Below are 17,042 nucleotides of genomic sequence, written 5' to 3'. Positions count from 1 at the left end.
TCACTACTTTACTTTAACTGATGCTCTCAAACACTTTATTAAGAGACAAGAAATTCAAGTAATTAACTCTTGAGTAGTTCAGCACAGCTGTTAACTGAAAGCCTGAATTCTAGGTGACTCTACCTCATAAAACTGACTGAGAAAATCCAGCAGAGATGTGCAAAACTGTCTAATATAAGCAAGAGAAGATACATTTAAATAATCTAAAATATAAATATATATATTTGTGTCCAAACTTTTAACTGGTACTGTAGACACATAACATCAATCCTGGCCCACAATTCTCATATGAGTGAACACCAAACACACAACCATATAGACATGAAAGAACAACAACAATTCGATCATTTTTGTTCATATTTTATTAACAATTACTGCATATTTTCAGATTAAATGTCTAAACAAGAACATCTATAAATGGCGTCAATTTGCATAAGAACATTTCTAGTGTGAAAGAGAATACAGCAGTTTTTCCTTTAAACGCATCATGATAAAGTCTGGAACTGAAAAGCTGTTGAAAAAAAAGGCACTTTAATATAAGACAAATCTTTAATACAAAAACACACAGTCAACACCGTTACACTAAAGCTCACTGCCGACGGTGTTACGGAGTGTACAAGTCTGGTGTTATGGAGTGTACAGGTCTTGAGTTACGGAATGAACAGAACTGGAGTTACGGAGTGTACAGGTCCGGAGTTACGGAGTGTACAAGTCTGGTGTTACGGAGTGTACAGGTCTGAAGTTACGGAGTGTACAGGTCTGGAGTGACTGAGTGTACAGGTCTGGACTTAAGCAGTGTACAGGTCCGGAGTTATGGGAGTGTACAGGTCTGGAGTTACGGAGTGTACAGGTCTGGTGTTACGGAGTGTACAGGTCTGGTAAAACCAAAAGGCGTCTGATAAGGGATTTTCTGATTAATATTCAGAACAGAACACTGTGGTGCTACATGCTAACAGCATGCTAAAAACCAGCAGTTTCTATTACAGCAGGTGGAGTGCAGGCTGGAGGGTGGAAACAACAGGTTTAGCTGTTGTTAAACCTATATATATATATATATATATATATACACACACACACATACTTTTCAATGATATTCTCTATTTTTTGGGGATGCACTAGTAGATACACCTCCCATGTCTTCACCTACTGCAGTTCATACTGTGTGTATGGACTCGAATTTATCGAAACATTGGCTACAATAGTGTTCAAATAAAACACAATAGAGGAGATCTGCATTATCAAGATCAAATATTATTGAGGACATGTCCATTTTATTTTGTATATGATAAATCTATAATTATCATTGTGACTGTCCTTCCTGTGTAGAAACCAATGGGGAAAAAATTCAGAAGATTCAGAACCTGCACTTCGAGTGGTTTCTAAAAATATTGATATAAGATTCTTTAATATATCTGATTAATTTCTTTTCTAATATTTTATTAGTTTTTGTTTGTAGTAAGGTCACACCTTTTAAAGAGAGTTAGCTACAAAGGCAAAGCCTTTTTTTGGTGCTCTTTGGTTTTCTTAAAGCCTGTTCTTCTTCCATCGTTTATTCGTATATTCTTTCGTTCTTTTCTTTGCATGTCTTATTAGAGGTACGAGGCAGCGGCGTGTTGGCGCCGGTTCAGCTCAGCGCACGCAGGCCTTAAGCCTTTTCTTAATTAGAGCTACCTGTCGGATTAGAGCAGATAGATGTGGGGCGCTCAGTATTGGAGGCACGTAAAGATCATTGGTCGGGTCAATATGAAATGGTCGCAATCAGCGCTAATGCACTGCTGTTCTGCTGCCAGCGGCTCTTTTTTCTTCCTCAGTGGTTCGCCATTACCTTAAGTACCCCGCCACAGCGAATCAGGCGGTGGGGAAACTGGGTCTGGGCTCCATCTGGGGGGTTGGAGGGCAAAGCTAAAGGTAGCAAGCGAGTAAATCACGGTCCTGCGGCCGTTTTTACTTTATATACAGTCTTATTCAATGCGTTTCCTTTATTTTTTCATGACTATTTACATTATATTGTAGATTCTCACTGAAGCATCAAAAAACTATGAATGAACACATGTGGAGTTTTATGTACTTAACTTAAAAAAAAAAAAAAAATGAGCTGTCCTCCACAGTCACCGGACCTGAACCCAATCCAGATGAGCTTTGGGTTTGGGGTGAGCTGGAGCACAGAGTGAAGAAGGCAAGGAGCCAACAAGTGCTAATAAACACCTCTGGGAACTCCTTCCTTTCTTTCTTCAAGACTTTTGGAACACTGTTTATTTCAGGTGGCCACCTCTTGAAGAAGCTCATTGAGAGAATGATGCCAAGAGTGTGTAAAGCAGTAATCAGAGCAAAGGGGGGGCTTTTATTTTGAAGAAACTAGAATATAAAACATGTTTTTATTTTTAGTTATTTCACCTTTTCTTTTTTGTTAAGTACATAAAACTCCACATGTGTTCATTCATAGTTTTGATGCTTCAGTGAGAATCTACAATGTTAATAGTCATGAAAAAAATAAAGAAAACGTATTGGAAAAAAAAAAAGAGAAGGTGTGTCCAAACTTTTGGCCTGTATTTTGCAATAATAAAATGTATTTATTTTTTATTTTGTTGCAGTAGTGTATTCTCGAGTACTTTTTTTAAATTCAGTGTTTTTTTTTTTTTGTCATATCGCCAAGAGTATTGTAATCGTTATATGAAAATACCATGAAATCATATCGTGATATTATTTTAGAGCCATATCGCACATCCCTATTAAACACAGACACAATGGAAAACCTTTTGAAATTCAATTCTCTCGAAATTCTTACAATAAAAATACTGATCTGGAGTTACAGGGTCGTTTTTTTTCCCAACAGAGACATGAAAACCAGCTGGACGACGAGCTTTAATGCAGCTTTAGTAGGTACAGGAGTTGGACAATGAAACTGAACCACCTGGTTTTAAATCATTAAATCAATAATTGATTGTGGTGACGGACAGTTCTGGTGGAAACAGGAGAGTTGAGGTGCACATTAAATTCTGCGTGATTTGATCAGCCGTGGTTTTATGTTTTTTATTGGATACAATCCGGGTTAGCACCCGAACATCCCTTTCAGACAGCTTCCTCTTACAGCGTCCACAGTTAATCCTGTTGGATGTGGTTGGTCCTTCTTGGTGGTATCTCGCTGACATTACCCTGGATACCGTGGCTCTTGATGCATCACAAAGACTTGCTGTCTTGGTCACAGATGCTCCAGCAAGACGTGCACCAACAATTTGTCCTCTTTTGAACTCTGGTATGTCCCCATAACATAATGTTATAGTGTGCATTACAATATTTAGAGCAGAAATGTGCTCTTACCCTGCTAATTGAACCTTCACACTCTTACTCATGCTCTTACTGGTGCAATAATGTACAATTAATGAAGATTGACCACCAGGCTGCTCCAATTTAGCCATGAAACCTAAAATCCTACATTAAAATGATGACAGGTGTTTCAGTTTCATTGTCCAACCCCCTGTAGATCTCCCATTAGAAAAATCCCATATTAAACCTTGGTCCACAAATACACTCTCTCTCTCTCTCTCTCTCTTCCTAGTGTTTAAACGTTGGTTGGTCCGAGTGGCCGGAGCTGAAGGGTTTTTGGGTGAAGTGTAGGAAGTGAAGCTGGACCGTCCTCCTCAGAGCCTCTCCAGCTCTGCAGCTCAGCTCCTCAGAGAGGAGAGAAGGCGTGACCTTTACACAGAGGCTTATCCTTCTTCGAATAGAACGTCTTCCCCTCCAGATTGATATGGCAAAGCTGCGGAGACGAGGAGAGAAGAGGGAGAGGATGAAAAAAAAAACAAAGATAAAAAAGGGAATAAGAATCCTAATCAATCTCAGAGCCGGAACACAAAGGGAGGCTATTCTGAGCAAATGGCGGGAGCTGCAGAGCGGGGGGGTTTATTCTATTTGAGTCCGTTCAGCCGACAAACATTTCAGAGGAGAAAAATGTGAGGTCAGAAGCCGGAGAGGAGAGATTTTTCTAATGGTTCTGAAGGCGAGGGTTCTTTGTGCGGGACGGCAGAGACGGAGAAGGAACTACAGGATGAATCAACTACAAAATGACTCACAGCGCAGACGAAGCACGTGTCGTGCCAGCTGTAGCCCAGGGCCTCCAGAAAGCGGTCGCCCGCATCGATCTTGAAGTCGCAGCCGTGGCATTTGGTGCCAAACATCTTTTCATAGTCTGTAGAGAAAAGATAGAAAGAAATAACACAAGAGAAAGAAAAAAAAAAAAACAACAACATCAGGTTTAAGGATTATGACGCCATTTAAAACCTTTAGCTAGTAACGATCCTTTGTTTTTACCACTGTGCTCAAGCCAAAAAAAAAAGCCCTCTGGCGCCCTCTAGGCTTTATTAACGAGCATTACTCACAGCTCACTGCAGTAAGAAGAGTTCTCAGAGAGTTTGACAGTTTTTGAATCACTTTTTCTCTATATAACTGTACAGATTAGTGCTGGCTATCAAAATTTAATTGCAAAAAGGTACCGGCCAAAATGTATCGGCACTACTGAGTACCAAAAAGTCAAAAAAACAAAACATTTTGGTGACTATTTTCAATACGTTGCATAAAACGCATTAAATGAATGCAGAGAGAGCGCACAACAAAGCACCCTGAGGCAAACAAACTCTCTCTCTCGCTCACTCACTCTTACTCGCGCTGTCTTTCACCCACTTACACCATCTCTCACTCCCTCGCGCCGTCTCTCGTTCACTCACAACATCCCTCTCTCTCTCGCTCTGTCCTTCCCTCGCTCTCACTGAATTGCACTCTCTCACTCTCTTGCTTTGTCTCTCCCTCTCTCACACTTGTGCCGTCTCTCGTTCACTTGCGCTGTCTTTCTCTCTCGCTCCGTCTCTCCCTCTCTTGCTCATTTGCACTGTCTCTACCGCTGTCTCTCACTCCCTTGCACTGTGTCTCCCTCTCATGCTGTCTTTAGCTCACTCATTGTCTCTCTCGCTCACGGTGTCTCCCTCTCCCACCCACTTGTGCTGTCTCTCGCTCACTCATTGTCTCTTTCGCGCGCTGCCTCTTGCATCGTCTCCCTCTCTTCTGCCATCTTTCGCTCACTTGCGCCGTCTCCCTCTATATCTCTCTTTATATCACTCTATCCTGAGATATTATAATACAGTCGGTCTGCAGAAGTAAAGCAGACGTGAACCACACCACCTTCATTTTGCACTTTGCGTGCTTTGATGAAAAATGATAAAAAAAGAACAAGATAAAAGGAACAGATAAAACAACTGCTTTGCAAACAAAAACCCTAATAAGCGTGCTAAAAGCTGAAGCTAAAAGCTAAAGCTAAAAGCTGACTGGCTGTATTAATCCAGGCTGTATTCAGTTATTAAACACTAGCCGTTTGTTTACTGATGATCGCTGTAATGTAATGTAATGTAATTTCTCACAATAATGATCTAACAATGCAGAGCATCCTCAGAACAGAAAGGAGAGATCGAGGTCAGTGAGAGCAGAACGAGGACGCTGAAGAAAGAGAAGAAAAGGGGGATTACATCAGCCGTCCGAGCTAGCGGGGCCGCGGGCTTTGATAACACAAATTGCTCCAGATGTCTAAATGCACTGTCCCACTTTTTCTTTTTCTATTACTGTTGTGTGTGTGTGTGTGTGTGTGTGTGTGTAGGCTTGGGGACTTTTTTATTTATTTATTTATTTATTTTTTATTTTTATAAGTGGCAGGCTTAGCGGATGCTAATCGGGCGTGGTGGTTTTTGGGGCCCAGTCTTTTTACCATGCTGAGACTGCAGCTATTTGATCAGCACTCGACTCGCTTCCAAACACAAACAGTCAGCGGCGCTCGGGCGAATGCTGCTGACACAAGAACACTCGAGATGCGGCGCGCTGACCGCTCGCTTCATTACCATAAGAAAGAATCCTTGCCGGATCTACACAATTTACACTTCTGTGAGGGTTAGATTAGGAGGGGAAACAGCAGCGGGAGCAAATTCAGACTGAGAGGAAGTTTTAACAAAATAGAAGTTAAAAAACTGGGCAATTAGGGGTGAAAAACTTAATCTATCAATATCAATATAAAATGTTTTAATTTAACGGTGATACGATTTTTCCGATATTTCAATATACTAGTGCATCTCAAAAGAAAAAAAGAAAAAAAAAAATAGAGTATCATTGAAAAGTTACTTTATTTTAGTAATTCAGCTCAAAATGTGAAACTGTGTTTCCTGGAAAATTTTACAGCACTTCCTTTTTATGCTTCCCTCTGCTGACAACTTTTATTGAGATGCAGATATTTTAATTTTGTCAGACACTGATTTTTAAGGGGGTTTTCATTGGCTGTAAGCTTCATAATCATCAATAATAAAATTAATAAATGCTTAAAATAGATCACTCTGTGTGATCTATTACATCTATATACTATATTTATATGATTTTCACATTTTCAACTAAATAACTGAAATAAAAAAAAAGTAACTTTTTTTAAATGATACTCATTTTTTAAGTATAGTAGTGCTTCTAAAGGGATATTATTAATATCTTATTAAACATATTAATTAAAACTACTGTATGTATTTTATTATTTATTTACTTGAAACAAACCAAAAGCATGAAATGACCAGGGCAGATATGAAACAGTACGTGTGTGTAAACCATATTATCCATCAGATTTTATTTATTTTTATTTAAACTTTTAATAATTGGTGTTTAAATGTGAATAAAAGAATCAGTGTTTGATTGGCCAAATCAAATTATAGATTAAAATGTATATAAATGAATATAAATTATATTAGCATTCGCAATAATGTTAGCTTGTGCATCACTAACACAGAACCTAAGATATTATAGATATCATAGACAATAGATATTGCACACCTTTCTAAACAGCCCATTATGTATATGGGGAAAAATTTGATTTTAAATTTGCAATTTTCTCACTTTTATCAGCTCTAGTTGACACCAATTAGGTGCATATATTAAAAAGTTGCACCCATTAACTGCATTCATTTAACTGCAACAGTGTCAGTGAGCACCTCAACACGCTTGGAGGAGAACACTAATCCCCTATATATCAGCTCACTATTTAGAATAAATTAAAATTTAAATCACTATTGTTAATAGAGAACTTTTAGAGTACTTTAACTCAAGTCTGGGTCTGTAGTGTTATTTTTTTTTAACATGTATGATGATCGTGTCGGGGATGATGACTGGAATCAGGAAGGAGATAAAGAGGATGAGGAGGAGGTGGTTCAGGTCGATGCTCAGGACTCAGGACTCGGGGCTCGAGGCTCGGAGCTCAGGGCGAGTTTGACGTCTGCAGTGAAGTGGCAGCGTCTGAATGATTAAAGGCGGTCAGCGGGGGCTCCGCGGGCGCTGTCGATACGATGTGCTCTCGGGCGCGAGAGGCCGCGGCCAGAGCTCTCACCTCTCTCGCAGTAAGGCTCGCCCTCCTCCATGTAGAAGGCCTGGTTCCTGATGGGCGTTTTGCAGGCGGCGCACAGGAAGCACTGGACGTGGTAGGTCATCTTCAGGGCGTGCATGATCTCCTGCGGGGCGACAGTGAGGGGAGGAGATTCACATTATCACATGATCACAAGATCACATCACATCATCTCTATGGCAGGGCAGCTTTTGGGGGGGGGGCAAGAGACCTCAACAAACTTTTCTTAACCTCTAAAGCGCTGTAGGATCACGGACAGTTCCAGTCAAAATAAGAGCCTTTAATCCTATTGGTTAAAAATATAATTCTTTTTTTTTGTGCAATTATTTAATATTAATAATACTTCAAATTAAAATAAAAAGTCAAGGTCTTTTATTCATTAAAGCTTCGCAAACAAAACGCACAAGCTGTGAGTAAATTACTACACTGTTAAAAAGTTACAATAAAATAATAATTTTAAAAAAATCCGTAAATTTGAGTTTTAATGTCAAACTTTTTATGTTAAAAAAAAAAAAAAAAAAAAATCACCATCAATTGTACCAACTAGACATTTACTTTAATGTTTTTAGTTGGTCTGGTAATTTTTTTTAACAGTTGGTTAGATATATTTTTTGGTTCTATGAAATGTATTTCGCTAGATTTCTCTACTATAAACTGTTTATTTGGGTGAGTAAAGCGCATCAGTTTATTTACAGTAATCTAAAATTGGTAGATTTCCACTAAGGCTAGCGCCAGTTAGCGGCTAATTTTGCCCAACAGTGCTACACTATTGTGCTACACGAAAAAAAGGGCTAGCACTTAGAGAGGTTAGCCGCTAATGCTAATACTGCTCCAGTCTTGAGTCTCCGTGTTTGAGAACTAAACTGAAACTTCTGTATAAAATAACGCTGCACTTCAGTGGATGGGCTTTACTGCTCCTTAACGCTTTCAGAACTGAATTATGTTCCCGTGATGAAAAACATGGAAAAAAAGGAGAATGTTGTTTTCTATCTGTAATGCCCTGCAAAATAACATATATATGCAGTGTAATTATTTGTTTAACATGGTCATTTTTATATTTTATATAACTTTTATATGACTTTTTTTTTCACAAATAATCCCTAAGCAGTAAAAATAACTCAAAATTTGTTTTTTTGTTTGTTTGTTTGTTTAATGAAGTGGGCGGGGCTAAGCTGATGTTTCTTTTGCTAATAAATGTGAATTCTGTTGGACAATAGACCTTAAACGGTGTTAAATGCAAGAATATACAAGAAATAAGATAATAGATATTGTCCATTGCAATGGACACATGGTCTGAAAAGGCTTATATTTAATTTAGGGAAAAAAAAGGATTTTAGGTGTGCATTATGTTGCGAAAAATATTGCTAAAACATACTGCGTATCGTAAAAAACAACAAAAAAAAAACAAACAAAAAAAAATATATATATATATATATATATATATTTTTTTTTTTTTTACAGCTTTTATTAAACAATTTTATAGCTTATATATATATATATATATATATATATATATAAACAGTTTAAAAGATGTTTGTTTCTTTCAGACAAACTGTTGTCAGCTTGAGCTTGAGTTCACAATGCGGGGAAAATACAAACAAACCTTCACTCTCTACACAAAAAATAAATAAATAAATAAATAAATAAATAAATAAATGAATAAAAACACACACCTGTAGCGTTTATCTTAGAGCGCAGCTGTGTGTGTGTGTGTGTGTGTTTTGTTATGTTGTGAGAGTGTAATTTAGTTATATGTACTGTATACAGCAGTAGAATCTATACTATTCAGAATAAGTGCTTTCCCCCCCTGTCTCAAGTCTGCAGCCTGTGCGCGAGAGCCTGGCGAGTGCTCTCTCTGCACGGCGGGGCGGAAATTGAGAAAAGGCGTCTGAGTGCTAACATTCTGTACAAACCCCCAATCCCCCCAAAACCCCCCCACAACCCCAGCCACACCCCCCACCCTCTCTAACCGCGCTGATGTGAAAGCAGGGCGACAGTAACGCGAAAGCACTCACTCCGGTTATCTTCTTCTTGCATTTGTCGCAGTTGGGGGCGTAGCGATTGTCGTAGCACTTGGTGCAGTAAACAGAGCCCTTCTCCTCGAAGAACCCCCCCTCGTCCAGCATCACCCGACACTGGCAGCACGTAAACTCCTCCGGGTGCCAGGAGCGGCCCAGCGCCACCACGTAGCGCCCCCTACCATAAAAAACACACACAGCGGCCAACAGAAACCTGATTATTTTATCCCCAGGGAACACTAGGGAGTTTTTCCTTTAAATTTAATAAAATTGTCTCTTTCTACTCATTTAGGTTGTTGTATTTTTATTATCACTATGCATATTATAGTATTACATCTATACTAGTGGATATAGAAAAAATTTTACACTTTTTTTTTTTTAATAAATACATTTATTAAGCATGTTATGTTTTACACCACACATAACGTTTTTAAGCATTTGAGTAAAGTGGCCTGTATTCCAAACCTGTATAGAAGTGTGAAGCACGATGTCACAATTAACTAAGCTACATTAAATTATATATATAAAAATATAAAATTTTACATACATACATACATACATTATATATATATATATATATATATATATATATATATATATATATATATATATATATATATACATATATATATATATACATATACATACAGTGTTTTATATGTTGTTAGTCTTTTAAAAGTAAAAAGTAGTGAAACATTAAAATTATCCTAATTAAACCATTACCTTTTAGAGTTAAGGAACCCCATTTCACTGTAAATTGATATAATAACTAATGGATTTTTTTGTTTGTTTCAGACATTTTTTAAATAATTAAGCATGCATAGGGTCAAACTGAGCCAGAAACACCATTGCTGTTTATGATAAATGAACATAAAAAGAGGGTTGAGGACAGATCTGCAGACTCTTAGTATTTTAATCTCAGTGTCTTCATGAGAGAGAGTCACCTGGAATAGTTTTCTCAGCATCTTGAAAGAAGGAGTTCCAGGAGGTGCTGAACAATAGCTGCTGCTTGTTCTTCACGCTGTGAAGCTCCAGCTCATCCCAATTAAAGTACCTCAAATCACCATCTCAGTTCATCAGGTTTAGATCAGGGGATTTATGTGGAGGTGGAGGATAAACAGCAAACATCAAAAAGAAGCCTACAGAAACCTTCTTTCCTGCTCCACAGTTCTATAGCTACAAGATAAAGACCAGCCCGGGTTCCAGGAACGTCCCGGCGCAACCCTGCAGCGCCCCCTGGAACACAGCAGCCCCGTAAACACACACGCCTCCCTCTGTTCTGCTGCTTTACGGAGGAGAGGGTCAGCCGGGGGATCAGCAGGAGGAGTGGAGCTGCTGTATGAATCAGAGAGCAGCAGCTCTAATGGAAGCAGCAGGTCAGTCACAGAAACCCGTGTCACTTCCTATTGATCGCCCGCGCTGAAGAAAGCCAGGGGACCGGGGCTGCACTTCCATACACACCGCTCCCTCTCTCTCTCTCTCTCTCTCTCTCTCTCTCTCTCTCTCCCTCAACAACATTACTTTCTTTTCAACTTTCAACACAACCTTTTTCCCCCTCCACTCCCATCCCTCACTCTGACTAAGTATTGACATTTACCTCCACACTCCTCCATCGATTCCTGCTCTTTCAGATGTCTGCAGCACTTCCCTTTGTCCTCTCAGACCCTTTAGCTGTTCGTTCCCTGGATCCCTCAGCCTCTCGCTCCCTCATCCCCTTAGCCTCTCATTTCCTCATCCTCTTGTTCCCTAATCCCTTTATTCTCTCAACCCCTTTGCCCCTCATTCCCTCAGCGCCTCGTCCCCTCGTTCCCTTAGCCCCTGTTCCCTTGTTTCCTCGTTTCCTCTGCCCCTCGTTTTCTCTTTCCCTCAGCCCTTCGTTCCCTTAGCCCCTCAATTCCTCATCCCCTCGCCTCCTCAATAAGTCAACCCCTCGTTCCCTCAGCCCCTCGTTCCCTTAGCCCCTCGTTCTCTCGCCCTCTCATTCCCCAAGCTCCTCGTTCCCTCATTCCTTTGTTCCCTCCTTGTCCATCAGCTTCACGTCTCCTTGTTCCCTCAGCCCTTCATTCCCTCAGCCCCTCGTTCCCTCAGCCCCCTGCTTCCTCGTCCCGCAGCGTCTGGCCTCCTCATACCTCAGCTTCTCGTTCCAATCCCCTACTCATTCCCTCTTCTCCTCCTCATCCCCTCACCCGCTCATCACTCTACAGACTCAGGGTTTGATGAACAGAAGCTATAAGGAAAGAGGTTAGACTCTCTGCAGTGTGTGCATGTGATCAGCAGGTGGCGCTGCAGTACCTGATGATCTTGTTGCAGGCTCCGCAGAGCGGGGTGCGGCCGGTGCTCTCGGCCGGGTTCTGCTGCGCCGCCTGCAGGATGGAGCTGCGGTTCTGCATGGGCGTGGGCTGGGCCGGCTGGCTGTGCTGGGTCACCACCGTGCTGGTCTTGTCCGGGTGGTACCGCTCGGCGAAGTTCGGGTCTGTTACCCACGGGGGCCGACAGGATGGACCGGTGGAGTTAGCAGGTTTGGCTGGAGCTGGAGGTTTGTATGGAAAAAGAAATTTAGTGCATTTTAGTCATGTATAGGCATTTAAACAAATGTTCAGTCATTACTTGTAATGTATTTTACATTATTTTAAGGCATGTTCAATACATTCTTTAGTCATTATTTTTTCTGCATATTCAATACATTTTCAATAATACTCTAGGCATATTAAATAATGACACAGACATTATTTTATACATTTTTAAACAGATGTTTTGGCTTTGGCATTTATGATTAAGTTGTTAACTGCCAGATTATTCAGACTATTTGTAATTATTTTTAGCCATATACTCATTATAATTACTAATCTTCTTACGATTACAATTCTTCTTTTTTATTATTACTATTATGGTCATTATTATTCAGTACAAGGTCATTTCTAAAACTGCTCTGTGTACATTTAGCATATTTTACATTTTTTTTGTTTTAAAAGTATTTCAAATAATAAAATACAAAAAACAATTGCATATGATTCTTTATAGAACTATATAGATCATTTTTGAGATTTCTGTGCTTAAAAGCTCATTAATGAGCCTTTCAGAGTGGCAGGGGTGTGTTACAGCAGAGCAGGACTGAGAATAACTGGTGTAGAGTGTTATGCTGGAGTTATACTGGAGTGTGTGTGTGTGTGTGTGTGTGGGGGGGGTCCGGTTACCTCTGGCCGGTTCGGGTTTGGGTGCTGGTTTGGTGGTGGGGGGGCAGGGCGTGACTCCGTGGCTGTGGAGAGAAACAGAAAGAGTTGAGGACCGGGTCGGTTCTGAAGCCGGTATCGGGCCGGTAACAGGCTGGTTCTGAAGCTCTGCCAGCCGGTATTGTCCCGGTATCGGGGGCCGGATCCAGGCCCGGCGCTGGCGTCCCGCTCGGCAAGCTGAGGCCCGGCAAAGTCAGCAGGTTTAATCATTTTCTAATGAATAATCAGAGTGGCGGCTGGAGGAACAGGAAGGTGGGCTGAGGTTAATGATGTTCATCCTCCTCTTTCACCACTTTTCACTCAAAACTAAACTCAGCTTCACACCTCTTTTACACAATACCTGCTTTCAGCTTTCAGACCTTTAAAAAATATAAAGAATACAAGTTTTAATGTAGTGGAGGCGTCACTGTTCTGATGCTTTTGTTCTTGTAAAAACTGGTGTCAGACTGGAGCTTCATTTTTGGTCTTTTTTAAATCATAATTATTAACCATAATTAGTCCAATTTTAGCTATTGCTTTTTAAATTATTTTGAGTCAAATGTTAGCCATTATTTTTTGGTCTATTTAAAAAAAAAAAAGTTTAGTCCCTAATTATAGGCATTTATTTTTAGGCATATTTAATACATTTGCAGCCCATATGTTTAGGTATATATATATTTTTTTTTGTTTTTCTTCTATGTATATTTAATACATTTAGCCTTTAAATTAAAAAAAAAAATTATATATATATATATATACATATATATATATATATATGAAGAACCTGATAAAGCGCTCAGATCTCCAGCCTTTAAATACAGATTCATACATTAATTACAGTAATTACATCCACAGCTCAGAGATTGCTGCTGCATTTCTGAAGTTTTAATCTGTCAATTAAAGCTTTAAAACGGAGCTTTAAAAGCAGCTGAGCTTCATTGCTGACGTCAGAACAGATCTATACGAGAATCTGCAGAGAAGCTGGAGAATCAGAGGATGATCCAATATACTTTCATTCTAACTGCATCTGAAGAAAAGCAAACATCTGATTGGTTAATCGATCATCGGACACACCCAGAAGAGACGTGCTGCACTGGGTACACTCCATAAATACACAGAGTCGCTGTCGTTCCCAGTCTCTTCCACTGTGTTATAATGTCACTGACAGTTGGCTGTGGAATATTTAGTAGTGAGTTTAGTAGTGAAATTTCACGACTGGACTTGTTGTTGCACAGGTTCTGCATCCTGTCATGGTACCACAGTGCTGGAGTTCACTGTTTGTAGAAGCAATCCCAGCATGCCTAGCTGCTGCTTTTATTATTATACACCTGTGGACACGGAAGAGATTCAGGAACTACTTTTGGCAAAATAGTCAAAATAATGTATTTCCACGACATTATTGAAAATTTTTGTTTTTGCACCATAAGGTGCACTTAAAATCCTTTCATTTTCCAAAAAAAAAAAAATTGACAGTGCACCTAATAATCCGGTATGAATTTTACCGGATTAAGGAGCAGTAAAGCCACTCCACTTAAGTACAAAATTATACAGTAGTGTTTCAGTTCAGTTCTCCAGCTGTATTAGCATTAGCCGCTAACCATGCTAAGCGCTAGCTCTTTTGCCCTTCAGAGGAGAGCATTATCTCTCTGTAGCCTGCTGCTTAACCCCGGCTAGCACTGCTGGAGCGGTATTAGCATTAGCTGCTAATAATAATAATATTGCTCTAAGCTTGATAATAATAATAATATTGAATCTAAGCTTACTGTAAATAAACTAAAGCACTTAACTCACCCAAATAAACAGTTTTCAGGAGATAAATCTGTGTAGATTAACATTTTGTTTACTTAGCTTTGCTTTACTGAATCTTCTGAATTAGAAGGAAAACATGGCGACACCCCTGTTCCTCACTAGTGTTCCATAATGCGCCTTATAACCAGTGCACCTAGGCCAGAAAACAAAGGGTGCAGTGAAGGAAAAACACGAAAGTGATGGAAGAAAAAGAGGAGACAGTTGGAAGGAAGATAGATTTTAATGGTTCATAAATTCAGATATTCAACAGGCTGATTCAGGATATTTCGCTCATTTAAGACAGTCTGAGAGAACGAGAGAGCGAGAGAGCGAGAGAGAGAGAACCTGCAGCACAATCTTCAGACGAGCATTAAAACAGAGTGAAGAAGAAGAAAAGGAAGAAAACCAAAAGAAAAACAAGATGAAGGATCAAATCAATCAATCAGAGAGCTAGTCTACAACAATCAGAACAGTCCAACAGCTGACCACGCCCCCTCGGCTACAGCGCGAGAGCGTGCTCTGGACGCTCGGACGGTCAGGCTCAGTTTGCATTCTTTTCCACTTTCAGCTTTACGGTCTAGGCTGTGTTCCATTTCACAGATTTATTTTTGTGCTTTTTTTTTTTTAAATAAAATTTTATATTTTTAAATAATCTTTATTTATAACGTTACGTTCAGTTACGTCCCCCTCACCCCCACCTCCCTCACGTATCGCCGGGGGTCAGCGTGAGATGCCTGTGTGCTTGGTGCGTGCCGGGTTGCCCTGGTGTGACGAGGGGGTTCGGGATCGGTCGTCGAGGGGCGGAGCTACGTTCACGACTTGATGTTGAGGGAGCGGGCGGACCTGTCGTGGTGCCAGTCCCTCAGCCTGGCGTAGCGGGGGCTCTGAATCTCACTCAGGAACTTTTCCCTGCCGGAGCCGGCAACAGAAACGCACAGACGGGTGGAGAGAGAGAGAGAGAGAGAGGTGGAGGAGAGCAGGGTGGTGGAAGCAGAAGAGATCCAGGAAGCAGAAGAAACAGAGACCACAGAACAGAGAGAACACACACACAATGAAAGAGAGAAAAAGAAAGAGAGAGAGATTAAAGGAATACTGTAACGATAATCAGCTCAGTCTCTATCTCTCATGATTCAATCACAAATTTAACAATAAAGCCAATGAAAACCCAAAAATCAGTCTATCAGAAAATAATAATATTCTATATCATACAATAAGGCCAATTGGTACTTTTGGCAGTGTAAAGTCCTGCTGGAAAATGAAATCCGCATCTCTAAAAACGTTGTCAGTAGCAGAGGGAAGCTGTAAGATATGAAGTGCTGTAAGATTTTGTGGGAAAACAAAACTGCACTGACTTTAGACTTGATAATAAAACACAGTGGATCAACACCAGCAGATGACAGACATGACTCTCCAAACCATCACTGATCATCAGTACATTTTACATTTCATTTAAAGGAAATTAAGGGAGCAGAGTCTGGAGGAAGAGTGGAGAGACACACAGTCCAAACTGCTCGAGGTCTAGAGTGAAGTTTCCACCAATCAGTGATGGTTTGGAGAGCAATCACAAATTTCTAAATCATATTAAAATAAAAATTTTACAAAACACAACAACAGGTGAGCACTCTTTCACGTCATGCTGCTGTCAGCCATGCAGTGAACAGAACACACGTGTGTGTGTGTGTGTGTGTGTGTGTATATATATATATATATATATATATTGTCCAGCTGCTAAAATAACAGGGGAGGATCACAGTCTGATCTACCACCGGCCTCCATCAGAGCAGAACCAGAGAACCCAGAAAACCACACCACGCTCCAAACCAGAGCGGGTCAGAGCCAGGGAGCGGGTTAGAGCAGTCCACTGCACTTCATTACAAACACACACACACAAACATACAGCTCTGGGAAAAATAAAGAGAACACTCCAGTTTCTGAATCAGTTTCTCTGATTTTGCTATTTATAGGTTTATGTTTGAGTAAAATGAACATTGTTGTTTTTTATTCTATAAACTACAGACAACATTTCTCCCAAATAAAAATATTCTTATTTAGAGCATTTCAGACTGCAAATAATGCAAAGAAAACAAGTTCATATTCATAAAGTTTTAAGAGTTCAGAAATAATCAATATTTGGTGGAATAATCCTGGTTTGTTTCACAGTTTTTTTTATGCATCTTGGCATCATGTTCTCCTCCACCAGTCTTACACACTGCTTTTGGATAACTTTATGCTGCTCTACTCCTGGTGCAAAAATTCAAGCAGTTCAGTTTGGTGGTTTGATGGTTTGTGATCATCCATCTTCCTCTTGATTATATTCCAGAGGTTTATTTAATTTGGTAAAATCAAAGAAAATCATCATTTTAAGTGTTTTATTTTTTCCACAGCTGTACATACACACGCATATACACGCACTCGTTTACCTGGACCTCTTCATGGTCTCATCATCCGGGTCCTGCACTGAGAAGAGCATGAGAGAGACATGAGATCAGACTAGATCATCGGATTATCTCTCTCACAAGATCAAACACACACCACCCGCCAGAACCAGAACTGAGGAGCGTCAGAATCTGATCAGAACCTCAAACAGAACCACACTAATCTCTATTCTCCACACAG

General features: G+C 40.1%; 1 protein-coding gene across 6 annotated transcripts in view; it reads right to left on the bottom strand.

The window, feature by feature from the left end:
- Window positions 1-17,042, bottom strand: part of pdlim7 (PDZ and LIM domain 7) — a 392,569-nt gene that overhangs the window by 329,232 nt on the left and 46,295 nt on the right. For 2 of the 6 annotated variants that reach the window (XM_022676290.2, XM_049467745.1), the window contains exons 6-11: window positions 12,624-12,685; window positions 11,722-11,965; window positions 9,427-9,607; window positions 7,397-7,517; window positions 4,071-4,186; window positions 345-3,757 (exon numbers count right to left, since the gene is read on the bottom strand). In XM_022676290.2, coding sequence (XP_022532011.2) covers window positions 3,671-3,757; window positions 4,071-4,186; window positions 7,397-7,517; window positions 9,427-9,607; window positions 11,722-11,965; window positions 12,624-12,685 — 811 coding nt within the window. In that variant the 3' untranslated portion in view covers window positions 345-3,670. Of the gene's footprint in view, window positions 1-344; window positions 3,758-4,070; window positions 4,187-7,396; window positions 7,518-9,426; window positions 9,608-11,721; window positions 11,966-12,623; window positions 12,686-16,846; window positions 16,884-17,042 lie in introns of those variants that run through there. The other 4 variants (XM_022676283.2, XR_007427155.1, XR_007427156.1 and 1 more) reach the window with 4 other exon arrangements.

The sequence above is a fragment of the Astyanax mexicanus genome, chromosome 19, assembly GCF_023375975.1.
Source record: "Astyanax mexicanus isolate ESR-SI-001 chromosome 19, AstMex3_surface, whole genome shotgun sequence".
NCBI lineage: Eukaryota > Metazoa > Chordata > Actinopteri > Characiformes > Acestrorhamphidae > Astyanax > Astyanax mexicanus.
The sequence above is the reverse complement of the archived record's forward strand: the minus strand, read 5'-3'. Positions and strand labels throughout refer to the sequence as shown.